Raw genomic sequence first — 26,839 nt, forward strand, 5'->3', positions numbered from 1 at the left:
AACTGGACGTCTTGCAGAACGTGACTCTGTCTCAGTCAGAATTACAACCTCATTCTCCATCTTCTCCTTCTGCTGTGGCAGCTCGGAAGCCTTCAGCCCGGAGAAGGGAGGCCGGGAAGGAGCCACCAAACTGATGATCGTGGTGACCGATGGGGAGTCTCATGATGGGGACGAGCTGCCGGCGGCCCTGGTCGAATGCAAGAAACGCAACATCACACGCTATGCTATTGCGGTGAGTCGCCAGTGCCCACGAATTCAGTGCGGTGGGGGAGGGGGCTAATGCTGTGCGAATTCGTCAGCCTGGCTTGTCTGAGTCTCATGCACTGGACTGGCTGATGGTGATGAGGCATTTTGTTTGGGGAAACCTCCCTTCTCTTCCTCTATCAACTCTTCTCAACACCGGAGCCTGGGCCAAGAAGGAGAATGGGGACACAAGGCCCCTGAACTACATTTCCCATGTTGCACCATGACCAGAGCCTCCCAAGATGCAACTGCTGTCTTCAAGAGGAAAGACTGGTGCATCATGGGAGATGTAGTCCACCCAGCAACTACCAGCCGATAAATGGTCTTAACTGAACTCAATTTTTGTTTCTTATACTTTCAATGGAGAATACAACGTTTGTTTTGAAGCACTTTTTTCACTTTTTGTCCATTTAAATGGGATATGGGGGGGAGGGTGTTTTCCGACAATGATTATTTAATGCAATTGAGATTGAAAAAGTGAAGGCTTTATAAAGATTAAAACCCAAACTGTCAGCATCACATCTCACAATATACAAAGTGGATAGCTTTAAATCTAATGCTAATAATTTCTTAGGTAGCATTTTTCGGACTTTGCCCATCTGTAAATTTCAGTTATCAATGGAAATATTTTGTGTTGATTTATGTGTGTTTGGGGAAATCAACGTTTACCAACATTTGCCAATTAAAAAGCTAACCCTTTGTAAGCCTACTATAGAGGAGCATGGGAGTTAGGGATGTCACAGGTTAACCATTTACCTGGTAAGCAATAGGCTTATCAGCCTGCTTTCCCAGTAACCAGTTAACCGGCCCAGCTGGAGAACTCCCCAATTCGCAACTGTGGCAAGGAGCAGCCCTATGGCTGCAGCAGGCTTGGCTGAAGCAGTCCTGCAGCCGTGGCACGCCCTGCTGGCTGGACCCCACCCGTGGCTGCAACAGGCTGGAACAGCCCCTCACCCACAAATTGTTTACCTGGTTAATTATTTTAGGGGCTTTTACATCCCTAATGGAAGTAGGAGGCAGGCAAACTACATTTCCCATGTTGCACCATAGCCAACGACTCCCATTATGTGACTGCTAGATTGAAGAGGGTAAACTGGTGCATCATGGGAGAAGGAGTCCAACCCATGACCCTGGTCTATAGGGAAGAATAGGAACAAAAGGCAGAGGAACTACAATTCCCGTGAGGCATTGTAATGGGATTTCCAAATTGCAATTTCCACTGGGAGAAGAAGAAAAACGTATTTTCCAACCAGCTCACATTGAGGGGCTCTCGCCTGACCCCTCTAGCCTGAGTGGGTGTTAGACTGTGAGTAACCAGGCAAAAGTGATGCACTCAACAGCCTTGGCTTCTCAGGTCCTAGGTCACTACATCCGCCGCCAGCAGGATCCCCACTCCTTCATCAACGAAATCAAATATATCGCCAGCGACCCTGATGAGAAATACTTCTTCAACGTGACGGATGAGGCGGCCCTGAACGACATCGTGGACGCCTTAGGGGACAGGATCTTCAGCCTCGAAGGTAACGGCAATGGACCGACTGGGCAAACCTTATGGTCTGTCAAGTTCAGACTCCCCTAACTCCCTTCTAGACCTTTGGGTGATCTAGTCCAGCCTCCTGCCCGACTGCAAATAACCCATGAAGGAAAGCAATGGGAACTAAGCAAGGGCTGTAGCAGGAGAGACTGGAGGAAAGAAGCAGAACCACAGAACAGGGATCAGAAGAGGCAGATGGATGGATATTAAGACACAGGGGTGCCCCAGATTTTCAGGTGTCCTACGCAGCTGCATAGTCTGTATGTGGGAAAGAATGTCTCTCGTTGTAGGAAACTGCAGGTACAAAGGGCAGCATGCAACGTCTCTCTACACCTGTGGTTCTCAACTGGTGGTCCATGGTGACTTTTTTGGTGGTCCACAGGAACATTGTCCAAAGTCACACGGTGTGAGCAGGTGCTGCCGTTAGGCTGTTTTACGCCGTGTTCACAAGCATGCAGCAAGTCATCCATAGCATCACCTTGGACTCAACCACGTTGTGTGGCCAGTAACTTCCGTCTGAGGCTCTGAGCATCAGTGTAGCTGCTGCCATCATGCTGAGTGGTTGCTGTGTTGTTCATCCTGTGCTACATGTGCTGGAGAGGTCCACAAAAATTTTTGGATTGGCCTGGTGGTCCATGGACTGAAATGAGTTGAGAACCACTGCTCTACACCTCGGCTGCGTCTACACTGGCATGATTTTGCGCAAATACTTTTAACGGAAGAGTTTTTCCATTAAAAGTATTTGCGCAAGAGAGCGCCTATACTGGCATGTGCCTTTGCACAAAAGATTTGCTTTTGCACAAAAGCATCCGTGCCAGTGTAGACGCTCTCTTATGCAAGAAAGCTCCGATGGCCATTTTAGCCATCGGGCTGTCTTGTGCAAGAAATTGATGTTACCTGTCTACACTGGCCTCTTGCGCACGCAAGAGGACTTATCCCTGAGCAGGAGCGTCAGAGTATTTGCACAAGAAGCACTGATTTTGTACATTACAACGTCAGTGTTCTTGCGCAAATACTCGCGGCCAGTGTAGACAGGCGGCAAGATTTTGCGCAAAAGCAATTGCTTTTGCGCAAAATCTTGCCAATGTAGACACAGCCCTAGAGGGCACAGGGACCTGGGGGCTTCTGGGTAAACGTTGTTGGGACTTTGTACATCTTGTGCCTCAGCTCCCTGCACCATGTGTGTTGAGGGGATAATCTAGGGCAGCAGAAAAGCCCCGTGGCAGGCCACCATCACTATATTTACCAGCACCTCCACAGGTCTCAGCGATGACAGTTATCGATGCCAGTGGATCGTGATTCGTGGCCAATGGGAGCAGTGGGAGGTGGTGCAGACCAGAATACCGCTTCCTACTACTCCCTGGGATTCCTCTGTTCCTCGGGGATCGTTTCAAGTGAGAGTTAGGGGAAAGTTCTTATGAATGGGCTCGTTTTGGCAGGGAAATATGTCCCCTAAAGAAGGCAGCTGAAATGTGACATGCTGCAGCCCAGAGTGGCTAAAATGTTGGTGGAACAAAAAGAAGGATGTAATAACACAGGCCGCTGGGGGCGGTGTGGCTGACTTTCCGTTTGTATTGTGAGTCTCACCATAAGATGGTGGTTTTCTGTCCTTAACGCCCAGCGCTTGGAGTCCTGGGATTAGCGAGAATCCCAGTGTTCATTTGAGTTCCTAGCCCTTATGGCTGAGGAGAAAAGCTTGAAAATGTGACCCCTTAAAACTAAAAAAGACAACTAATAAGAAGGCTCAAAATGCAACAGCCAGGAGCGGGGGGGGGGGATAATTTTTGAAATTTCGTGAGTTTTGTCAGTGTAGTCTCCATGATGGGGAGGGCCCTAGGTCATTGATTTTTGGGTGACTGATATTGAAGTTTCATTAGCAGAGAAAGCAATATATACAACGGGCTGAGAGGTCAGCGTTACACCTGAGCCATTCCTGACCTCCTGGTCCAACCCTATGCTAGGTCCTTCCTGACACATGGACCCTCTTTCTCCAGTTCCCTCTCCAGAGCTAAGTGGTCGTTCCTGGCCCTGCATCCGGTAGAAGATCCAGGACAGATGCAGCAGATCACAGCTGAATATCCCTGACCCGTGTGTATGACCAAAAATGAGGCTGATTTTTTTTTCTCTCCCCCACTCCCCATCAGGGACTCATGGATACAACGAAAGCTCATTTGAATTGGAGATGTCCCAGATCGGTTTCTCCACCCACCTGCTGGAGGTAAGGCCGCTGCTGGTTGGATTACAAAATTGTAGCAATGCAGGGCTAGAAGGGATCTCTAAATCATATTGTCCACCCCTTTGCCATGAGGCAGATCAACTTAATCTCAACCCTCCCTGGCAGGGCTTTGTCGAACTTCCAAATGTCCAGTCTAAAACCCATCGTCTCTTCTCTAGATGGCTAGTTTATAATAATAGTGTAACTGCCTGCAGGTAGATTTGAACCTGGGACCTCTGGACCTTAATGCAGCAGCCTCTACAGCAGGGGTGGCCAACCCATGGCTCGCTGCTCTGAAAGAGACAGAGCCAGAGTCCTGGTGTCCTGTGCAAAGTTCAAAGTGGCTGCCTTAAAAGGGCAATGCCCACTCTGATCTTAAAAGGGCAGCGGCCAGGCCTCCCCCTCTTTTTTTTTTTTTTCCGACCAAATGCCACAGCAGCCGCGGATTTTTTTTCCCTTGGCTCTTTGCACTGTATCCACCACTATTTTGGCTCTTTGTCTATAACGGGTTGGCCACCCCTGCTCTACAGCTTGAGCTACAACGCCAGCTGGCACTCAGCTTAGTCTGTAGCGCTCTCGCTGTAAATGGTCTATGTGCCACTACACGGGATGGTGAACCGCACCCACTAGGGGAGTGGGTTACAATAGCACCTTGAAGCTGTAAACAAAATTGGGCTTCAGCTCTAGTAGGCACTGTGTAAAGGCAGTCCTTGTACTTGGAGGACTTACCATGTAAATCAGCGTTTCTCAAACTGGGGTCTGTGGAGCCCCTTCAGGGGATCCCCCAGCCCCACTGATCACTTCCCCCTCCTCCATTAACTCTCCCACCTCCATCTCAGTGCCTCTGCATGCCGGGGACCAGTGGGGCCCGAGCGGCTCCCCCAGGCACAGGGAGACTCGTGCATGGCTCGCACCCCAAGCACCACCTCTGCAATTCCCATTGGCTGGGAACTGCGACCAATGGGACTGGAGGAGGGGTGTTCGCAGGTATGAAGGCAGTGTGCAGAGACTCCCCACACGTAGGGTCCACAGGGACTTGATGGCCGCTTCCAGGAGCCATGGTAAGCGCCACTGGGACTCCGCACCCCTCCTCTTCTCCCACACCCCAACCCCCTACCCCCACCTGGAGCCCCCTCCCACACCCAGACTCCTTCCCAGAGCCCACCCCCCATATCCCAACCCCTTAAATTCAGCCCAGATCCCCCTTCTGCACCTCAAATGCCTCATCCCAGCTCCATCCCAGAATCCATACCCCCTTCCGCACTCCAACCCGCTGCCCCAGCCTGAAGCCCCCTCCCACACTCAAAACCCCTCAGCCCCACCTCCCAGCCTGGAACCCCCTCCTGCACCCCAAACCCCTCATCCCCAGTTCCAACCCAAAGCCGTCACCCTAGCCCCCCCAACTCCAACTCCCTGCTCCCCACCTGAGCCCTCTCCCACACCCTGAACCCCTCATTTCTGGTCCCATCCCCAGCCAGAACCCTCGCTCCCTGCACCCCAACCCCCTGCCCCAGTCTGTGAAAGTGAGAGTGTGGAGGAGAAATGAAGTGAGAGGGGGCGGAGCTTTGGAGAAAGGGTGGGGGTGGGGCCTTGCAGAAGAAGTGGGGCAGGCATGGAGTGGGGTGGAGCCTTTGGGGAAGGGGTGGAGTCTGAGGCTTAGTTTGGGGGCAGGAAGATAAGCTGGGGGGGGGGTCTGTGAAAAAATTCAAATCCAAATGGGAGTCCTCGGGTTGCAAAAGTTTGAGAACCGCTGATCTAAATAGACCAGACAAAGGCGAAACAGAAGCAGGGAGATGGGCAGGGACCTCACAAGGTCACCAAGTCCTCGAGAAACCAGGTCCACTGAGACCTCATCGGCAGTCCCAACCACTAGGCCACGTTGTCTCTGTCTGTCAGCCATTGCCTGCGTCTGTTACCCCAGAAGGCGACTGCAGAGCAGAACCTGCCTTTCGTAGCCTCCCCGCTCTGCGTCGGACTCCAGAAATATTCCTTATTGTCTCCCGTCTTTCCTCCTCCGCGCCCCCGCCAGGACGGGATCCTCTTTGGCACCGTGGGGGCGTACGACTGGGATGGTGCCGTCCTCAAGGAGAGCAGGCACGGCCGGGTCATCCCGCCCAGGAAAGCCTTCGAGAAGGAGTTTCCGCTGAAGCTGAAAAACCATGCTGCCTACCTAGGTGAGGGGCGCCCCGAGCCCTCTTCTCCCAGGGCTGAGCAGCCTTGGGCCTCTACTGCCCCGCCTCTCTTTGTCATGTGACTTTTGGGGGTGGAGCCAAGCACCTAAGACACGTGGGCGAGTCAGGTCTCGTGGGCTGCAGGTCATAGAATGTCTCAAGGTCACCTTGCCCAACCCAAGGGCCAGATTTCCCAAGGGATTTAGGTACCTCACTCACAACAATGTTCTTACAAACCCCACTTGACCCTGAACTGCATCTTGCCTATATAGCGTCAGAAACCTGGCCCTAAGCCGCTGCGGTTTATTATTTGTACGGGGGGTGCACCTGGGAGCCCCAAGTGTGGGCCGGGACCCTCTCGCGCTGCATGTTGTACAAACCAAAGGACCATCCCTGCTGGGTTTGGCTGTTATGAGCTGCCAGCTGGCTCCTGGGCTGCACGTGGGCGAGGTACCAGCCCTAGGAGGCATGTGCCACACGGCTGCCCCTACCCCACGTCAGCCTCTCGAGGATTGGGAGAAGGAACAGCTCCGTGCATTCAGTCTCTGTATGAATTTCTTTTTATTTGCGGTTTGGTGGCCCCTCACACCCTTCCTGGTGGTGGGAGACACTGTACAAAGAGATGGCCCCTGCCCCATTCTTCTCTCTCTGGAAGGGCTGTCTTCAGACTAATGTCCCTGCCAGGCAGTGCCACCGATCAGTAAAACCCATTTCTCTGCGTCAGCCCCCCAGTCCCACCAGCTGCCTGCCCCCCCCCCAATCCCAGGAACCCACGGCCCGCCCCGTAGAACCGCCCTGGTGTGCTCTGCTGACGGGATCTCCTCTCTCCGGGACAGGTTACACAGTCTCCTCGGTCCGGCTGCGGAACGGGAAGTGTCTCTACGTGGCGGGGGCGCCGCGCTTTAAGCACAAGGGGAAGGTTATCCTGTTCGAGATGAGCAACAGTGGGCAGGTGGCCATATCCCAGGCTCTCACCGGGGAGCAGGTAGGGCCAAGCAGCCTGTGTGGCGTTGGGATGTGTGTCTGCAAAGAGGCTACCTCTGCTCCTTCAACGACCTGCCAGTGAGGCCAGACACCCGAGGCACTGGGGATGGATTCGGGAGCTGTTCTTGTGCTAGAGGCCAGTGTAGACAGGCAACATGAATTTCTTGCACAAGAAAGCCCGCTGGTTAAAATGGCCATTGGAGCTTTCTTGCACAAGAGAGTGTCTACACTGGCACGGATGCTTTTGCACAAAAGCACCTGCCAGTGTAGACGCTCTCTTGCGCAAATACTCTCATGCAAAAACTCTTGCGTTAAAGAGTATTTGCGCAAAATCTTGCCAATGGAGACGTAGCCCAAATGTTTCCTTTTGTCGTCTCCCTCCCCCGGCCCCCAAGCTTTTTGCCAGTCTGAACAGCTTACATGTCAAACTGAAAAGCCACTTGGCCCTGGAAAGCTATGAAAGGCCAGTCTCTGTCTGGGAGAATGCAGGCTCTTTCCCCCCACTCCCAGCAGGTTTTTCAGACACATTTCTCAAACTTGACCCTCCTTCGGGAACAAGTTTGGGGGGGGGGAGGAGATGTGAATCGGCATTTTTCCAGGAAAAAAAGCATTCTGTGAGAAATTCCCACCATGCGCAACTGTCCGTGTGTGCGTATAAAAAAGGAAAGTCGGTGTTCCCTCTCATTTTTCCCACCATTGCGTGGAATGAATTTTGTGACGTGCACCCTAGTGCATAATGGTGATAATGATTGGCGCACATCACAAAATTAACATGGTGGGGGCAGGGCTAAGTTGTTCGGAGTGTGCGTGGGCAGGGCTCACGGCTGGGACAAGGGTGGGGGGGGCAGTGAGGGCTCTGGGGTGGGGGCAAAGAAGAGCCCGTCTGGGGGCTACAATGAGGACTCCCCCCAGCTCTCTCTCCCTGCAGTAGCACCAAGACTGGATGGCGGGGGGGAGGGGGTTTCCCTCAGCTGCAGCAAGCCCAGGGCAGGTCTGTGCTGGCGCGGGCAGGTGCATCTCCCCACTGCAGTTTTGAACGCCTGTGTGAGAGCCCCACCCTTGGCAACATGCGTCAGTCTGAATTATACACCCTTTCTACCCCCACTAGCACCAGATCGTCCCTGTGCCCACCCAACCCCACCAACGCCCCCGCCCATCATAGAGACACCCCCTCAGGCACCGGGTATGGACTGGCTGCACTGTCATTACCCAGACCCCTGGGCTGTGTCTACACTCGTGGCTTCTTGCGTGAGTAATATGCAAATGAGGCTAAGCGTGGAATATCGCCGAGCCTCATTTGCATACCTAATGAGCCACCATTTTTTTCAGAAGAGGCTCTTGTGCAAGAAGGAGCGTCTACACTGCCCCCTCTTGTGCAAGAAAAACCCTCTTGCACAATGCTGTTCTTCCTGAAAAGTAATAGGAGTAACGGCGCAAGAGCCTCTTCTGAAAAAAATGGTGGCTCATTAGGTATGCAAATGAGGCTCGGCGATATTCCACGCTTAGCCTCATTTGCATATTACTCGCTCAAGAAGCCGTGAGTGTAGACATAGCGCTGGTGATGTTCTCTCATGAGGACGTGCAGGCTGCCTGGCGAGCAGCAGCGCTGGCAAAGTTGCAGACAGTGCCCCCTACTGGGGGTAGAATGCAGTTGTACCTTCTATTCCACGCCCCTTCCCACCTCTTATCTCCCAAAGCCGGCTGGCTCCTTTGGGATTTTGTCTAAGTGGCTACGTCTACACTGGCATGATTTTCCGGAAATGCTTTTAACGGAAAAGTTTTCCGTTAAAAGTATTTTCGGAAAAAGCGCGTCTAGATTGGCAGGATGCTTTCCCAGAAAAGCACTTTTTGCAGAAAAGCGTCCGTGGCCAATCTAGACGCGCTTTTCCGCAAAAAAGCCCCAGTCGTCATTTTCGTGATCAGGGCTTTTTTGCGGAAAAGAAATCTCTGCTGTCTACACTGGTCCTTTTCCGGAACAGTTTTCCGGAAAAAGACTTTTGCCCGAACGGGAGCAGCATAGTTTTTCCGGAAAAGCACTGATGATTTTACATTGGATCGTCAGTGCTTTTCCAGAAATTCAAGCAGCCAGTGTAGACAGCTGGCAAGTTATTCCAGAAAAGCGGCTGATTTTCCAGAATAACTGGCCAGTGTAGACACAGCCCAGGAGAACAGGGGAACTGGTTTAACAGGTTTTACACTGATCTGTTGGGAACCGATTTTAGCGAAATCTGTAGGCGCCTGTCACACGGCCATGGACGCTGCCTGCTGGACACTCTGGGAATTATTTTCATCCAGACCAGAGCGCCCCCTTTCAGCTGGTGTCACGCCTGCTGTTACCTTCTCCACCTCTGTGTTAGGATCCACATCCCTCCCACACTGTGACACCCTCCCTCTGGGTACTGCCCTGCCACAGGGCCCCCACACTCTGGGTCCTCCCCCCTCTGGGAACCCCAACCTCCTATGCCCACCTTGCCTCAGTGACCCTCAGTCATCACCTAGCCCCTGCCTCAGGGGCAAACTGCAGTCTGACCGGGCCATTCATCACTGGCAAGGGTGGGGAGGCGGGTGGACCTGCTGCCTTTGCCTGCCCTAGCTGCCTCTCTGCAGCCCTAGTCATCTCAAGCTTGCCGGGCCAGAGCTCCCCAGCCCTACCTGCCTTTCCCCAGTCCTGCTCTAAGCCAGGAAGCCTCTGGCAGCCAGGTCCCTCCTGCTCCACCCCTAGAGCAACGGTGAGTCCCTGTCTTTCCTGTACGCCAGGAGCCTTTATTTATACTGCCCTCAGCTGAGCCCTAATTGGCTGATACCTGCCACAGCTGGTGGCGCCAGGTGGGTTTTAACCCTTAAAGTGCCACTGTGGGACAGACACCCTGCCGCTGGGTCCATTTTGGCTCCAAACCAGTTGACGTCTGACTTCACGGGGCATTTACCCAGCTTCTGGCACCGGTTCCAGCGTCAGCCCATTTGGAGCCTCTTCTGAAATTGGTGCCCCGTCTGTGTGCAGACAGGGCCTGGGCAGTGAGGAAATCCAGGCTGGCGCTGCGCATGCCGGGGAAGCAGGAAGACGAGGGCTCACTGCTTCCTCACCACCCTTGCCCCTTCCCTCCCCCCTCTGCAGATCGGCTCGTACTTCGGCAGCGAAGTGTGTCCTGTGGACGTGAATGGAGATGGAATCACAGACGTCCTGCTGGTCGCCGCCCCAATGTACCTGGGAGCTCAGAGCAAAGAAACAGGCCGGGTCTATATCTACAAAGTAGGCCAGGTAGCTTACAGTGCCTGCCTACCCTGGCTCCCTGGGTGTGTGTTCCAGGGTCGTGTCTATACAGAGGATGCTGCCTGGTTTGCAAGGGGGAGGAACAGGAATGCAAGCCTGCAGATCTCTGTCGCACACCACATCTCTGGATCCCTCGAATCTTTGCCAGCGAGGAATGAATTTTGTTACATGCACCAATGCACGTGCACCACCAGGAGAAACACAAACGGAGCTGTGGGATCTCTGCCAATCAGCAGGGCAGCCTTTAAATCTCTCCTGAACGGCCGCACAAGCACACAGCTGACAGGGATCACTGGCCTGGATGTCACCAGAGGGGAATTGAACCTGGAGCCTCTAGATTTTAAAACACAGGCCTCTATGTCCGGAGCTCAAAGGCCAGCTCTAGTAGCAGGCCCATCAGCCTCTAGATGTGGCCCTGCCACCACTGCTGAGCTGGTGCACGGCAGGGGAGGGGGCAACAGAATTTCTGGGCCCCTGGGCAAGGTGGTGGGGGGTGGTTTTGCACTCCCAGAGTTGCCCAGAGTGCTCCAGCAGTGTTTAAAGGCAGGTGGCTGGGGGCCCTGGGCCCTTTTAAATCGCTGGGCCCCGGGGCAACTGCCCCCTTCCCCCGTCTGTGGCATGAGGACAATGTAGGTGTAGCTAACCCTTGGCTGCGTGGAAGTAGTAGGCTGTTGCAATTGCTAGGGCCAGCCACTGGAGGGCGACATGATCAAAGGCTCCCAGTAGACGTGAGCCAGGCAGGCGCACAAAGGGGCTGAATTCACCTTGGATGGGCAGTAAGAGCCTTTCTCTTCCCTCCCCACATCCCAGCGGCTCCTGACGTTCAACGGGACCCTGCGTGCCGGCAAGAAGCCGCAGGACTCCCGCCTCGGTTACGCTCTGGCTGCTGTGCCCGACCTCAACCACGATGGCTTTAACGACGTGGTGGTGGGAGCGCCCCTGGAGGATGGCCACCAGGGTGCCATATACATCTACCATGGCTCCCGCACCACCATCCTGCCGCAGTACCAGCAGGTCAGTCCCTTGGGCGGGGGTGGGGCTATTGGAGGGCCAGGCGTGCCTGGCCTGGGCTACAGTGCTATAGAAATCCTGCCCTGTTAAGGAGGATTTAGATCCAGAGACGTGTATGGCTCCTAACTCAATCCCTTCATTACGCTAGGACCTACGGTAAACAAGTGCTTTCACTCCTGATAATAACAGAGGGTTATCATAGAATACTAGGACTGGAAGGGACCTCGAGAGGTCATCGAGTCCAGTCCCCTGCCCTCATGGCAGGACCCAGTACTGTCTAGATCATCCCTGATTAATAGTAATGTGTCATTTATAGCAATCACTAGCCCCTGGGGAACTCAAAGTGCAACACTCCCATGCATTAATGTTAATTAATTAATGACTTTTGGCCCTGTATCCCAGATCATCCCCATTTTCCTGTTGGGGATACTGAGGCACAGGGAGGGGAAGTGACATGCCCCAGGCCATAGGCTGAATCAGTGGCAGAGGTGGGAACAGAACCCAAGAGTTTGGGCTCCTCGCTCCCACCCCCCTCTGCTTCCTTCCTGCTGCTGGGAGCAGAATCCAGGAGTCCTGCCTCCCAGTCTCCCCTCCTCTGCTTTAAACCCACCTGCTCCAGTGCCCCTCACAGGCACCCTTTCCCCACAGCCAGCCCCGACACATTCCCAGGACCCCCTCCCGTGTTAAATACCCGGGCCCAGATGCTCGAGAACTCACACTGATTTCTGGAGGAGAGCATCAGGGCTCCTGGGACCTACTACACAGGGGGTGGGGTCGCCCCCCACCCCACTTAGAAGGGCTGAATAAAGAGCCATGTGGGGTTTTGAGCATGGCTCCACTGCCCCCTGGTGGCAGATGGCACCAAAATCCTTTAGACTTGCTTGGGGCGCTGAAGGATTTTCCTGTGCTTGGACTCAGCCCAGAGGAGGGTTGGGGGGCTGTCCATCATGTGGACACCTGTCTGGTCCAGCCAGGGCAGGTTTTGGGTGTCCTGAGAGGTGGGTGTGTCCCTTCCCGTCAGGGTTAGAAGCACCAACGGGGAGGGATTCTTCTGGCCAGGCAGAGACACGGAGATTTCCTGGCTGGAGATCTTGGGCCAGGAGGGTGAGTGGGCTTACAGCTGCCTTCAGGACTCTCTGGGCACTGGTACGGTGCCTGGCACAAATCAGAACTGCCGACAGCCAGCACCTTCCTGAAAACCAGACTGGTTCCCCTGTGGGCTGGTGCTAATGGCTTATTACATCAGAGAGTCAAGAAGATAGGATTCCATCGTACTGGGCAGCTAGTCTGAGAGTCCCTGCCCCCAAAGCTCTTGCGAGACAAAGGATGGGTGGGGAAACTGAGGCACAGGGCAGGGAAATGGCTTGACTCAGGTCACCCAGCAGGTTAGGGTGCGGCTACACTGCACCCTTACCTAGGAATAAGCTACGCAATTTGTGTTGAGCAAATTGCGTCGCTTATCTCGATCTAATTTCAAAATAGCTTATTTCGAAATTTGGCACTGTCTACAGAGCGTCAGATTTCAAAATAAACAGCTATTCCGAAATGTCGCTTAACCCTCGTGGAATGAGGGTTACGGGGAGGCCAGCATGCCTGTTGTTTTGAAATCGATTTCAAAATAACAGGCACGATCAAAAGACGCAGAATAGCTATTTCGGGATACTTCCGGTATCCCTAAATAGCGCCACGGTCTAGATGTAGCCTTAGTGACCAGAACCACTAAGTCCCTGCACAGTGCTCTAACCACTAGGCCACACTACCTCGTAGGAGGCCATGTAAAACTGTCTGTGCCTTTTGGTGCCCGGGCCATTTTTCCACCTCTGACTAACTCCCCACTTACCTGCCAGAGGATCGAAGCCTCATCACTCCACCCGAGTCTGAGCTACTTTGGCCGCAGCGTGGTCGGACAGATGGACCTGGATGGGGACCAGCTGGTGGATTTGGCTGTCGGGGCCCAGGGAGCCGCCGTGGTATTACGGTGAGTCACGATGCCCCACCACAGAGGGCACCAGCAGGATTGGTAACAAGTGTGTAAGACCAGCAGATGGCCTCGGTGCTTTCCAAAGGAGCACAGGTTCCTTATCCCCATTATACAGTTGGGGAAACTGAGGCACCTAGCAGGGAAAGGCGTTTGCCTGAGAACACCCAGCAGACCAGCGGCAGGGCTGGGAAATAGAAACCAGGATGCCTGAGGGTGTCTCGTGCTCTAATCACTAGGCCACACTTCCTTAATTAATGACAGGCCTGGGGTGAGTGTGGAGGGAAGCCACCAATGCAGGGATGAGTCCTGGGGGGACTGCTCCACCCAACGTTAGGCCTCTTCAGGGGACCTGAGCACCCTCGATGGGATGGGCACAGAGGATCGAGTGTCTGGTTCCCTGTGCCGGGTGCCAGGGGCACTAGTTTCCTGTGCAGCTGGACAAACGGACTCAGCCTGGAGGGCTGAGCTGGCCCCGGCGGGACCTCGGGGTGCCCCAGAGATCCAGGGCCTTGAACGTGTGCTTCCCGGGGGCCAGGTCACGGAGGATCATCCAGGTCAACGTCTCGCTGGCCTTCCACCCCCCCTCCATCAACGTGCTCCAGAAGAACTGCCAGAGACACGGAAAGGACTCCGTGTGCATCACGGCCACCGTCTGCTTCCGCGCAACCTCCCGCTCCCCAGGCCGGGGGGACCGGCATTTCGGTGAGTGCTGGCGCCCGCCCCGGCTTCGGATGCGATGCGGTGCCGGGGCTCCGGAGTGACTCCCCCCCGCTTGTCGGCGCAGGCATCCGGTACAACGTGTCTCTGGACGACAGGAAGTTCAGCACCAGGGCCGTGTTCGACGCCACCTCCCAGAAGCTGGTGCAGAAGCGGCTCCGAACCAGCGTGGGGAAGGCAGCCTGCCAGTCGCTCCCCTTCCATGTGATCGTGAGTAAAGGTGGGCATGGGGAGGAGGGGGCTTTGGTTCAGAGGAGAGCCACAACCCGATGCTGGAGATGGCGTAGCCTGCCTCCTGCTGTACAGCACCAGAATTGCAACCGCATCTAACAGCCACGCTGCTGCATGCAGACCCCGAGGCTATGCTACCCTGCAAGGTGTTATCTGCAGGCAAACACAGGCGAGTGCCAGGACCTAGCTATGGCTTCGTTGCTGCTGGTTCCTGAGCCAGGTAGGGCCGAGTGATCTCAGCCACGTCTGTCTGGACTGCTGTCCCACCGCAGAGTGCCAGAGACACTCCCTGCCCTTTGAGAACTGACAGTCTAAAGAGCGGGAAACTGAGGCACAGAGAGGCGCGGCATCTTGCCCAGGGTCAGTAGCAGCTGCAGGTGTCCTAGCCTGGTGCTCTCCCCACTAGACCACACTGCCTCCCATAGGACTGCCTGATCCTTCTTGCTCTACATGCCACCTCCTGCCCCTATTTCCCAATGGGGGTGGGGGGGCTGTCCTGCCCCTCAGGATCAGAGCATTTCTCTTTCTAGCTGGGTTTCCTCCTGCAACGGATCCCATCTTTGAGCTACCTTTCCCGGGAATTAGTTATTTACTTGTGCTTGGTTTAGATTTAAAATAGTCATGAGGCCTGGCTTACGTTCCAAGGCCATTAGCATAATGAATTATGCAATAAGGACAATTAAACCTAAGCCCTCGGCGGCCTGGAAATCATCCGTTTTTCACAGGGGCTCAGCCAGCTACCAAGGCTCTCAGTCCAGCCTGCCCCAGAACCCTGCTCTAGTGGGGCTTTTGCAGCAGCATCAAATGTAGGTTATTTTGGACCATGGCAGCGACAAGTTCCTGGTTCCCAGCAAACGCCCTGCCGGCAGCCCCTTCTGATCCCAGCTGCAGGGAGAGAAGGGCCAGTCGCAAGTCATTTCCCCTCTGCAGCTCACCTCTAGTTATCTGGATGAGACATCGGCTAAGGCTACAGGTCTGTCTGCACTGGGAAGGCTGGACTATCAAAGTGCGGTCAACATGCAAAATTGCCAAAAGTGAAAACCGGTCAAACCAGTTTGTCTGCCTCCCACTGTCAACATGTCATGGCCACATTGCTAGCGCCCTATTGACAGCTAGAGCAAAGCAATGTGGGTACGTATCCCACAATGCACTGTGGTGGGAAGGCCAAGCTAATCCCTGCACTTCTTGGGTACCTTTAGAAGATCTCTAGAAAAGAGATCTTCCGGAAAAACTTCTTCCGAAAGAGAGCGTCCACACTGCAAAAGCGCATCAAAAAAGCAATCTGCGTTGTCGAAAGAGACCGGCCATACTCATTGGACGCTCTCTCGCATGTAAGCTGTGATGACTATGGGCAGAATGGCCACCAGGGCACCTGTGCTTTTTCCTGGAGGTCTCTTCTTCAAAAAAACTCCCTCTTCTGCGTCCACGAGATCTTCCAAGAGATCTTTCGGAAAAGGCATTCTTCCTCGTAGAATGAGGTTTACCAATGTCAGAAAAACCCACACGTTCTTTTGATTTTCTTTCGAAAGAACGCGATTGCAGTGTGGACCTAAGTGAAGTTTTTTTCAGAAAAACGGCAATTTTTCCAAAAAAACCCTGCAGTCTAGACACACCCCTTGGGATTCCCTTGTAGCTCTGTGAGCTCTTCGTGCCAAGGAAGTCTTTCCAGCCTTGGCAGTCTCTCTCAGCCGTCTCTCCAGCCATCCCCCTGCAGCGGCCGTCTGCCTGCCACTGTGTTCCTAGCAGGGCAGAACAAGATCATTCCAATGATTTCCTCTTCGTTTGTTCCCCAAAGGAAGCAGCTCCCTCAGCTGCATCTTGGGGTCTTTAAATTATTTGAAGGCTTCAATATCTGAGATATAGGTGAGAGGATTATTCTAGTGGGTGGGTGAGATTCTGTGGCCTTCATTGTGCAGGGGGTCAGACTAGATGATCATAATGGTCCCTTCTGACCTTAAAGTCTATGAGCTGTCAGATACTTCCTGGAGCTTTAAAGGGGAGGAGGGGGAGCATGCTTGCAGGGCAGTAGAGATCACAAAACACTGAGCACAGCCATCAGGCCAGGCACTGTGGGATGCTGGTGGAAGCCAGTTTTCTCGACAAAACAAACAGCAGAGTCCACCCTGACTCTTTGTCGACAGTAAAGGGAGGGGAAAAGACAAAAGTCTCTCACATGGGTGGACGTTTTTTGTCTGCAAAACTGTGTGTTTTTCCCAACAAAAGTTGCTTTGTAGTGTAAACGCGCTCACTGTGTTGTCTGCAAAAGGCAGTTTTTGGTGACAAAACATGCCAGTGTAGACAAGGCCTAAACTAGCCTGCCTCCTACGATGGCTAACACGGAAGGCTTGGGAGGAAAGTGACCCTTCAGGTCTCACAGTGCATTGTGGGAAGTGAAGCATGAGGTCCAGCAGGTCTCCATCAAAGCTGGCCTCCTTCTCAGGAGACAGTGAATGGCCAGGAACCCCTTCCTGAAAGCTAACCTGGCTTCCTTTCTCCCCACAGGACACCACAGACTACCTGAGGCCTGTCAGCATGATGGTGAAATTTGCCCTGAACGATTCTGAGCCAGGCCCGGTGCTGGATGAGAGGTCATCCACCATGTTTAAGAAACTGGTGCGTGCTCGGCCCATCCGGTCCCCTTGCTCCGGGTCATTTGACAAGCTATTGTGGGCCTGGCCAGCCGGGATCCTGTCTCTTGGATTCCCCCTTGTCCTCCTTCTCTGCAGCAGCCTGTGGGCAGCAGAAAGGAGGGGAGGTTGCCTCCTAACACACAGAGATGTGGAGGATGAAACGAACATTAGAAGGTGCCCTGGGGAGATGGATCCATCTAGAACCACAGGATTGTGCGTGTGGTTCTAGACCAGTGTTTCCAGGGAACTGTGTGCTGTGGAGAACAACAGAGTTCAAAAATGGCCGCCTTTTTTTTTTTGCTCAACAAAAAATCTTGGGTGTTCCTCATAAAAACATTTGTTTGGTGTTTCTTGGTCTTAAAAAGGTTAAGAAACGCTGTTCTAGACTGTGTGTGTGCACCTCTAGGCTGGGGGTGGCTCCAAATTCACCCTCTTGTCTCCGGTGAGCCGGAACACTTCGGTCCATATTCAGTTGCTGGGCTTAGTGTGGGGGTGATGGGTGGGTCTGGCTTGAGGCACAGAGGGACTGATCCTTTCTGACCTCAATGTCTATGACTCAGAGGGACCTGTGGGTGCGTCACCCAGACTGGAGGCTCTGTGGGAGAAAGAGCAGTGGGGAGGGGCAAAAACACGTGAGCCGGGATCCTCGTAATCGACCCGTTGGTGGCCCACAGTGACAGCCCCCCCCCCCCATTGCTTTCAGATCCACTTCTTCAAGGACTGTGGCGAGGACAATGAGTGCATCACGGACCTGGTGCTGCAGGCGAACATGGATCTTTCCGGATCCAGGTACGACAGCGCGGGCAGCCTGGAGCGTGGCCCCAGCTCGGCCATGGACGTGTAGGGCCCTTAGCCCAGTCACTGAACCTGGCGTTTCCCAAGACGCAGGGAGCTTTGCAAGCGCTCAGGGGCTTTCAAACTAGGGGTCGGGACCCAGCACTTGGGGGGGGGGGTGTCGGGCGCTGGGTCTCGTGGCTGCAGGGGGATCAGGTGAGCAGTGGGGGGGCTCCCTGCTGACTGAGCTGCACCCCAGAGGTGGCCGGCTCCTAGGTGGGGGTGGGGAGAGCGCACAGGGCTCCACCCGCTGCCCCCGCCCTGAGCACTAGCTCCGCACTCCCATTGGCTGGGAACTTGCTGCTGGCTGCTTCTGGAGGCAGCCTGGTCTGCGGTGCCAGGAGAGGCGGGAAGATGCCTTAGCCCCCCTGCTGCACTGCTTACTGGGATCCGCTCGAGGTACGCCCCTCCTGCCCCAGCTCTGACCCCTCCCCAAAGCCGGAGCCCCCTCCTACGCGCCAAAGCTCCCGTCCTCAGCCCCACTCCAGAGCCCAAACTGCAGTCAAACTCTGTTGGGTCTCAGCATCAACAATTTTCTTCAACGGGGTCATAAGAAAAAAAGTTTGAAAACCGCCGGCCTACAGGACACATGGAGAGGGATGCGCACCACTGCGGCCCGTGGCCGCCCTCTAGTGGCCAATCTGCGTCAGTTCCAGCCAGTGAGCTACAGAGGATGGGCTCTAGCTGAAGTAGCCAAAGCTTTAGATCCCAAGCTCGTGAGTTCAGGTCTCGTCCTGGGCATGTCTCCCTGCTGGCCCGAGTTCGACGCTGAATCGCCAGCTCCTTCCCCGTTTCAGGCAGAAGCCTCACGTGGTGCACAAGGGGAAGAGGAAGGTTCTGGTGGACGTGGTGCTGGAGAACAAGAAGGAAAACGCCTACAACGCCAGCCTGAACCTCTGGTTCTCCAGGAACCTCCACTTCTCCAGCCTGTCGCTCAAGGTGGGAGGCTCGCTTGCCGTGGGGCGCGCAGGCTGGGGGGGGGCTTTGTGGGGGAGGGAAGGCAGGTTGTCACAAAGCGAGGCTGAGCTGGAGCACGGATCCTCCCCGCCTGGAACAGGCCTCCGGCCCATGAGAGGTCAGAGGGCAAAGAGGAAAGGAAGCCGGGGCACTGCCAGGCTCCAGCTCCAGTCCTTGGGCAGCTGGGGAACATGGGCTCCGCTGTCCCGAGCTCCCTTCCCCGCCCCAAACCCGTCCGGAGCTCTTCCCACAACCCCTTCCCTGCCTCCTGTACCCGCCCCGCCTGTCTTGACTCCAGCACTCCCGCGCCACAGCCCCCTGCCCTGTGCCCCCCCTGCAAACCATCCCACACTTGCATTTCTTACCGGTACTGTCCTATCCTATCACAGCCCCTGGGGGGGTTGCAATAGGACAGTGTCGGTAAGAAATGTGACTTTCACCCGTCAGAGGGACAGGTCCGTCTGGTCCTGGCTAGATGAGGCTCAGGGCCTGCAGCCAGGAGCTGCCTCAAGCGGCCCCGTGGGCTTGGAACACAACGGCGCTGTTGGCCAACGCTACTTCCTGACTGTGGGAAACGGGCCGCGACCCGCCAGGCAGGGAGAAGCGGGAGCCTGCGGGCGCCCTGCCCCCCTTTGCCGGATGGAGGCGGCAGGATGGTGAAGGGTTTTTCCGCCCCGGCAGGGGGAAAGCCAGGTGAAGGTGGAATGCAGCGCCCCCTCCCCCCACACCCGCGCCTGCAGCGTCAGCGACCCCGTCTTCAGGGCCGGGGCAAAGGTGAGTCTGGGCCGGGCCCCTCGTGGCTGGTTGAAGGGCTGGGAGCCCTCGTGTCCCTCCCTCTTCCACTGCTCTCCGGACCCACAGCTTCCCTCTGTGCCAGTCTGGGCCCCCGGCCCTGCTTCCCGCCCGTGCCCATCCCTGGGGCACCCCCAGCCCCTGCTCGTCCAGCCTGGGCTCCCCCTCCCCTTCCAGCTCTGCCCATGCCCCTCAGTGCCCCCCACAGCCTCCTGCTCTTCCAGCCTGGGCTCCCCCTCCCCTTCCAGCTCTGCCCATGCCCCTCAGTGCCCCCCACAGCCTCCTGCTCTTCCAGCCTGGGCTCCCCCTCCCCCTGCCAGCTCTGCCCATGCCCCTCAGTGCCCCCCACAGCCTCCTGCTCTTCCAGCCTGGGCTCCACCTCCCCCGCCAGCTCTGCCCATGCCCCTCAGTGCCCCCCACAGCCTCCTGCTCTTCCAGCCTGGGCTCCACCTCCCCCGCCAGCTCTGCCCATGCCCCTCAGTGCCCCCCACAGCCTCCTGCTCTTCCAGCCTGGGCTCCACCTCCCCCGCCAGCTCTGCCCATGCCCCTCAGTGCCCCCCACAGCCTCCTGCTCTTCCAGCCTGGGCTCCACCTCCCCCGCCAGCTCTGCCCATGCCCCTCAGTGCCCCCCACAGCCTCCTGCTCTTCCAGCCTGGGCTTCACCTCCCCCGCCAGCTCTGCCCATGCCCCATAATCCCTCTACAGCCCCTGCTCTCCTGCTAGCCCAGTCCTTTATCTTCGCCCCTCCAGGCTGCTGCAGGGGGATTTGGTGGGTGAGGGGAGACGCTGTCCTCGGGACCCTAGCCGCCTGTCGGGCATCAAAAGGGAAGTGGCAGGTACTATTGGGAAGCAGAGGTGCACGCCTTGGCCGGAGAAGCAGTGAGAACTGGGGGGGAGGGAGAATCAGACCTAACAACGTGCTCTGCCCCCTGCTACCGCTCTCCGACACACCACTGCAGAGCCATTGTGCAGAGAGCTGGTGCCTTGGAGTCTGCAGGTGCTGCTGAAGATGGGACCTCCTCCCCCCTCAGTCCCCCAGCATCGTCACCCAGCTCCCTGCTCGCCCCTGGGCCAGGCATGGCCCCCACGGGGTTACTGCAGAGCCGGGCGAGGGGCTGGGCTGACAGCTCTGCTTTCCCCCAGGTGGCGTTCCTGCTGGAGTTTGAGTTCAGCTGCTCTTTCCTTCTCAACCGCGTGCAGCTGAAACTCACGGCCAGCAGGTAAGAGCGGCCGGCCGGACTGACCTGCCTCAGCCCGCTGCGGCCTCTGCGCTGGCTTGGGCCGCGGTTCCCTGCTCAGTCACCGACTCCTAGGGCAGGTCACGTCGGCCCAGAGCCACAAGGACAGCCACGATCTGGCACCCACGGATTTCACTGGCATCAGTGGTCGTTTGGCGTCAAAACACCATGTGGATCTGGGCCTCAGCCCCCCAGCTACGCAATGGGGTTCATGGCGCGCAGGGCCGTCCGTAGGCTATATGGAGCCCCACGCAGTTCTATGAAACTGGGGCCTCTGTGTTCGATGGCCCCCGGGGCGGCGGGGTGACGATTTTTTAGAGCTGTGATTTTATAATCTTCAGCAACACACCAATGAAATGTTTTTAAAGCAGATTTTAAGCTACAGTCCTGTCAGCTAACAAAGTATGTTCAAGGCTTATCTACTGTTGCCAGACACTGCCTTTTGGAGACAAAACAGCGAGCACGTTTACACCGCGATGCGACTTTTATCGGGAGAAACACCCAGTTTTGGTGACAAAAAATGTCAAGCCCTGCGAGATACTTTTGTCTTTCCCCTCCTGTTATTGTTGACAATGAATCAGTGTGGGCTCCGTTGCTTGTTTTGTCGAGAGAACAGGCTTCCGCCAGCATTCCACAATGCCTGGCCTGATGGCTCTGCTCAGTGTTTTGTGATCTGTGCTGCCCTGCAGGCATGCTTTCCCCCCGCCCGCCTTCAAAGCTCCAGGCACTCTAGCTGGGGAAGCTGCGCCATTTGGGGAACAAAGAGCAAATCATTGGAGTGCTCCTGTTCTGCCCTGCTAGGAACACAGCAGCAGGCAGGCTGCTGCTGCAGGGGAGGACTGGAGAGACGGCCCTGCTGCTTTGCTATTCCTCAGCACGGAGAGCTCCCAGAGTTACGAAAGCCTCCCAAGAAGGGCAGGGATCCGCTCTGCCTTTCCGCCACACTGCACTGTGGGATGCTTCCCCACAATGCTTTGCTCTGTCGGCAGGGTGCTAGCCACATGGCCATGACATGTTGACAATGGGCGGCAGAAAAACAGGTTTGACCGGTTTTCACTTTTGGCAACTTTTGCATGTCGCCAGCACTTGGGTTGCCCAACCTGCCCAGTGTAGACAGAGCCTCCGAAACTGACAGTATGTACCAGGGGCTGGCAAATGCCTGCTAAATGGTTTCATAGCCACACGACTGGCTCTATTCCCAGAGTGTGCTGCGAATAGCTCCGGCAGGCGTGGTCACTTTTCAGTGAACTAGATTCCCCTGAGGAAGCAAAGCTGCAGGGAGAGGAAGAGGTGGGTGGAAGGACATTAAGACCCAGTGGTTCCCCCAGATATTCTGGTGCCCTCCGCAGCGGTGTGTTCTGTGTACGGGCAAGAATGGCTTTGACAGCACAGCCCGCCTTGCAGAGGCGCTTGGAGAGTGAAGATTGCGAGGCGCTCTGGGAATGAGCAGCAGCCATACCGAGCCGCTCTGAGAGTGTGCTGCACCGTGTGTTAGCTGCTGCTGGAGGCCAGGTGCCAGCCCCAGACTCAGAGAGAAAGCGGGGACTCGGCTCCACCATGTTGGCTGGGGCCCACCCACTCTCATTTCTCTATTTGCATCACTGATTTGGCAGGGGGTGAGTTCAGGACCCCCAGTTCACCCGGAGAGGGGCATTTCCTCCAAATCTCTCACCTACAGAGCGGGGGAGAGCCAACCAAGAACAGAACTGAGCAACATGTTCCACCAAGGCCAGTAATTTGACTCCCCGCCCCTAAACGCCTGACTCTAAGGCCCGGTCTACACGAGGCCCTTAGTCCAAAATAAGCCCCCCAAGGTCAAATTTGTAAGCAGTGTGTCCACACTACCAAGCCCGTTATTCCAGAATCAGGGGCTGCGGAATTTAAACTCTGTAGTCTGGTGTTTCACAAGGCGTAACGCTCTTCCCGAACTTGTACGTCCAAAATAACGTTGGTGTGGACGCTCCGGTGCCGCTCATTCGAACTAATTGGCCTCAGGGAGGCCTCCCGCAGCTCCCCAGAGTGCTGCCTCTGAGTCTGAGGTAGCGTGTCCACATTAGCGGAACCTGCCTCAGGCTACATTCGCTGCTGCCCCGTAGGGAGGACACGGAACTTTGAATTTGTAAAATCGGGTGCCCAGAAGTGGCACTTAGTAGATTCGAAATAATCTCCTCATGTAGACAGGCTGAGGGCCTCTGGCTGGAAGGAACTCTGCCGCTGCAGGAATGCGATCTAGACTGAGTAGCCATGTTCCCTGTAAGCTGAGTGCTTGGGTGGCAGCCCAGGAAAGAGTCAAATGCCCCCCAGCTGATTAGCAGAATGCCCACAGCTGGCAGCATGTGTGCCTCTTGGTGGTGCACATGTCTTGGTGCACAAAACAAAATGCATTCTGCACATGAAAAAATTAGAGGGAACGTTGCTCAGCAGCTGTGAGACGGGCGCTTCCCAGGAAACTGGGAACCTGCTGCCCAAACACCCAGCCACAACTGCTGGGAAGGAGATCAGTTTTTCACTCCTGTGTACTGGTGCCTGGTGGGGATTGGGGGGTTTGAACCAGCCACTGTAACAATCCCCTTTTTCCTCTCAGTGACAGCATCGAAATGAACGAGACCCTGCACGATAACACGGCCCAGCCCTTTGCCTACATCAGCTACGAGCCCGACCTCTTCCTCTCCAGGTGAGCCAGCTCGAAGGACAAGCCAGGTGGAGAGGCAGGGGACCAGGGAGGGATGCCCCATCTCACCCAAGGTAGTTGGGGCCTCTCCCTTGAGCGGTGTCCTGGGATTAAAGCAGCCAGAACGAGAGCCGGTCCGCATGAGAAACCTGCACAGCTTCCCCGGGGTGAAATCAACCTGGCTGAGTTAAGTCCTGTGTGGACGTTCTCAATCTGGTTCAAGAGCGGCTTCGTGCGGCTGAGTTTGGACCCGTCCCGAAGGAACTCGAGCCCGAATGGAACCCAGATGAGCCTCCGCCTCCCGCCCCCCCGGCTGTTTGCACAACTCCAACTACACCCGGTTGAAGGCGCGCTTTCAGTGAAACCGGGGCGCCCTTCTTGTGCAGCGGGGAGGGGACCCCAGTGCTGAGGCTGATTGCGGGGGCTGCTAATAAACCATGCACTACCCCCATCTAGCCCTACTGCAGGGGGGCCTAAGGAAATCCATCCACCCACTCGACCGGCACTGGGGGTCTCCGAATCGCTTGGGCCAGGGCTGAGCCACGAGGAATTGGGGCTGAGACTCCCGCAGACTTGGCCTTCCGGTCTCTTAGATGCTTGAACTGCCAGCTCCCAGCAGGACACGGGACTGCCCCTTGCCACTGCTGTCCCTGAGGGCTCCCCGTCCCATGAACCAGCTGAGCAGGGGCTGCTCTGACAGTGCCCCGTCTTAATCCAGGCTCCCGCAGCCCTTGTGTTCTGGGGGCTAGCGGTGTCGAGACAGCAGGGTGGGGCGCTCAGGGGCCGATTTGCTCTGCTGTCGGTCACCCACCGCCCGGCTGTGCCGTGTCTCCCCAGCGAGGCCACCTTGAACCGCTACGAAGTGCATCCGGCGGGCACCTTCCCCAGCAGCCCCGGGCCGGAGTTCAAGACCACCATCAAGGTATCGGCGAGGGGGAGGGACAGACCAGGAGGAGTGGGGGATGCCTCCAGCAGCTCCCTGGCTGGGTTGGGTGGGGGCCCTTGGAGCCTCTTCCTGCTGTGCCTTGTCTGGAAGGGAAGGGCGACCCCGTAGGAGTGAAGTGGACCCCCTCCCCCAGGCGTCTCTGAGCTCCAGGGGTTGCCAACTCAAAGTAGTTTGGGGGATCCCCCTAGTGACCCAAGCTCTGGGGTGCAATGGTGGGTTTGTCCTGCCGCGTAGGGCCTAGCGGTCAGTCCAGCAGGTCTAGGTGCTGGGCACAAACACAAGCCTCCTGGCCCCAAGAGCAAGCAATCCAAGCGGATCCCCTTCGGGCTGCTCCAGATCTTTCCTGGACAGCTGGCGTGTGGACGTCGGCCGAGCGGCTGCGTAGGGTTGGCACTGCGAGGAGCCAGCCCCGGGGACGCTGCCCGTTGCCAGCCGGCCTCACTCCTGTCTCCTGGCAGGTCCAGAACCTCGGCTGCTACCCGGTCAGGAACATCTCCATCAGCATGCACCTCCCCGCCATGGGCTTCCGGCGCAGCCCCTTCCTCTCCGTCACACGCATCCTCGCCAGCAACGTGAGTCCTCGGCTGGCCTCTCATCCCCGGCCGGCCCCTCCCCACGGGCCAGCCGCTGCTAGACCCGCTCAGCTCCAGCTGGGAGTAGGGGCCGAATAGGCATGCGCCCCAAGCACAGGTGTGGACGTCAGGTCTCAGTCTGCACCTCAGATAATTAAATAGAGAGAAGGGGGCAGATCTGGGAGGATCTCCTGCCTCGCAGAGGGTTGTCTGTCTGTCTGTCCAGCAGCATCGTCCCTCTCGGCCACACTCAAAGCGGGCCCTGTCGCAACCACACTGCCGTGTGCTGTCTCGTTCCAGGTGACCTGTGTCTTGCACAACTGGACAGAGGCAACGCTACGGGGCCAGGCGGGAGTGGTTCCAGTGCACCCCGAAGACCTCTTGCACACAGACACACTGGTGAGCGGCACCATCCAGCAGCGCCAGCGACCCTGCAGCCTTCACGCAGCGATCTCAAAGCCGGAGTGCGCTCATCCGTGCCCTCCCCAGATAAAGCTTGGCCGTGCCCACACGGGGACAGTCCCTTCAGAAAGGGGGTGGGATGAGTGGGGAAGGGATCAGCAGTGCCAAAGCCGGTTCCTGCAGAGCATGGCAGGTGCCGGCCAATTCAGCAAAGCCCAAACTGACAGCTTGGGCCCATTTACGGAGCTTGCGGACACCACTGCTGCCACCAATACTTTGGCAAAGAGAGTCTGACTACTGGTGTCCTGCCTGAATTCCAGTTCAAAGCATTTCTTTGGGCCTCCTTAAATTCCCCATCACATGCTGCCACACTCCTTCCCCTTCGCCCCCCCAAAAGATCATGGTTAGAGGTGACATTGTGCGAAAGCATCTAAGTCCCGTTTTCTGAAGCGCTAGATCAGGCCCATCTATGAGGAGGGCAAAGGGGGCAATTGCCCCGGGACCCAGTGATCCTAAAGGGCCCAGGATTTCCCAGCTGCCACCGTTGCTACTGCAGCAGCAGCCGGAGCCCCGGGCCCTTTAAATCACGGCGGGAGTGCCGTGCCATGTGCCCCAGAACCCTGCGCCGCACGCTCCTGGCCGCTCAGAGGGCTGGCGTGGTTTGGATAGCGGTGGGGTGGGGGGGCAGGATACCTGCCCCACCCCTCCCAGGAGCACAAAGCCCCACCCACACACACTGCCCAAGGACCCGGCCACCCTGTCAGTTCCACCGAGCCTGATCTGCTCCAAGGGTATGTCTACACTACGGCTGTGTCTACACTGGCATGAATTTCCGGAAATGCTTAAAACAGAATAGTTTTCGTTATAAGTATTTCTGGAAAAAGAGCGTCTACATTGGCAGGATGCTTTTCCGGAAAAGCCCTTTTTCCGGAAAAGCGTCTGTGGCCAATGTAGACGCGCTTTTCCGGAAAAGAGCCCCGATCACCATTTTCGCGATCAGGGCTTTTTTCCGGAAAAGACTACTGGGCTGTCTACACTGGCCCTTTTCCAGAACAGTGTTCCGGAATAAGGACTTATGCCCGAGCGGGAGCAGAATAGTTTTCCGGAATAGCGGCTGATTTTGTACAGTTCAACGTCGTTGCTTTTCCGGAAATTCAAGGGCCAGTGTAGACAGCTCGCAGCTTATTCCAGAAAAGCGGCTGATTTTCCGGAATAAGTGGCCCAGTGTAGACACAGCCCTGATGTTTGTCGGCAGAGGCAATGCAAATGAAGTGCGGATTAGCATTTTCTCATGCTTCATTTGCATAATCTATTCCAATCCGTTTTTGCGCAAAAACATACAGGGTGGATGTGTCCATTTTGTGCAAAAACCGCTCTCCGAGGCATACGGATCTGGCGCAAAAAAGGTTTTTTTTCTCAAGGTTCTTTCCAGTTCTAGG

General features: G+C 56.1%; 1 protein-coding gene across 1 annotated transcript in view; it reads left to right on the forward strand.

Moving 5' to 3' along the window:
• The window catches only part of ITGA10 (integrin subunit alpha 10), a 94,708-nt gene that overhangs the window by 58,391 nt on the left and 9,478 nt on the right, over nt 1-26,839 (forward strand). The window contains exons 12-30 of the mRNA XM_089772780.1: nt 82-232; nt 1,598-1,763; nt 3,922-3,995; nt 6,022-6,166; nt 7,000-7,148; nt 10,263-10,406; nt 11,229-11,432; nt 13,277-13,407; nt 13,946-14,112; nt 14,195-14,337; nt 16,861-16,971; nt 17,692-17,777; nt 18,620-18,761; nt 19,461-19,553; nt 20,715-20,791; nt 23,394-23,483; nt 24,318-24,402; nt 24,885-24,998; nt 25,299-25,397. Of these exons, the coding sequence (XP_089628906.1) occupies nt 82-232; nt 1,598-1,763; nt 3,922-3,995; nt 6,022-6,166; nt 7,000-7,148; nt 10,263-10,406; nt 11,229-11,432; nt 13,277-13,407; nt 13,946-14,112; nt 14,195-14,337; nt 16,861-16,971; nt 17,692-17,777; nt 18,620-18,761; nt 19,461-19,553; nt 20,715-20,791; nt 23,394-23,483; nt 24,318-24,402; nt 24,885-24,998; nt 25,299-25,397 (2,371 nt within the window). The remainder of the gene's footprint in view (nt 1-81; nt 233-1,597; nt 1,764-3,921; nt 3,996-6,021; nt 6,167-6,999; nt 7,149-10,262; nt 10,407-11,228; nt 11,433-13,276; nt 13,408-13,945; nt 14,113-14,194; nt 14,338-16,860; nt 16,972-17,691; nt 17,778-18,619; nt 18,762-19,460; nt 19,554-20,714; nt 20,792-23,393; nt 23,484-24,317; nt 24,403-24,884; nt 24,999-25,298; nt 25,398-26,839) is intronic.

This window comes from Pelodiscus sinensis, chromosome 22 (assembly GCF_052426305.1).
Source record: "Pelodiscus sinensis isolate ZL-2025 chromosome 22, ASM5242630v1, whole genome shotgun sequence".
NCBI classification, from domain to species: Eukaryota; Metazoa; Chordata; order Testudines; family Trionychidae; genus Pelodiscus; species Pelodiscus sinensis.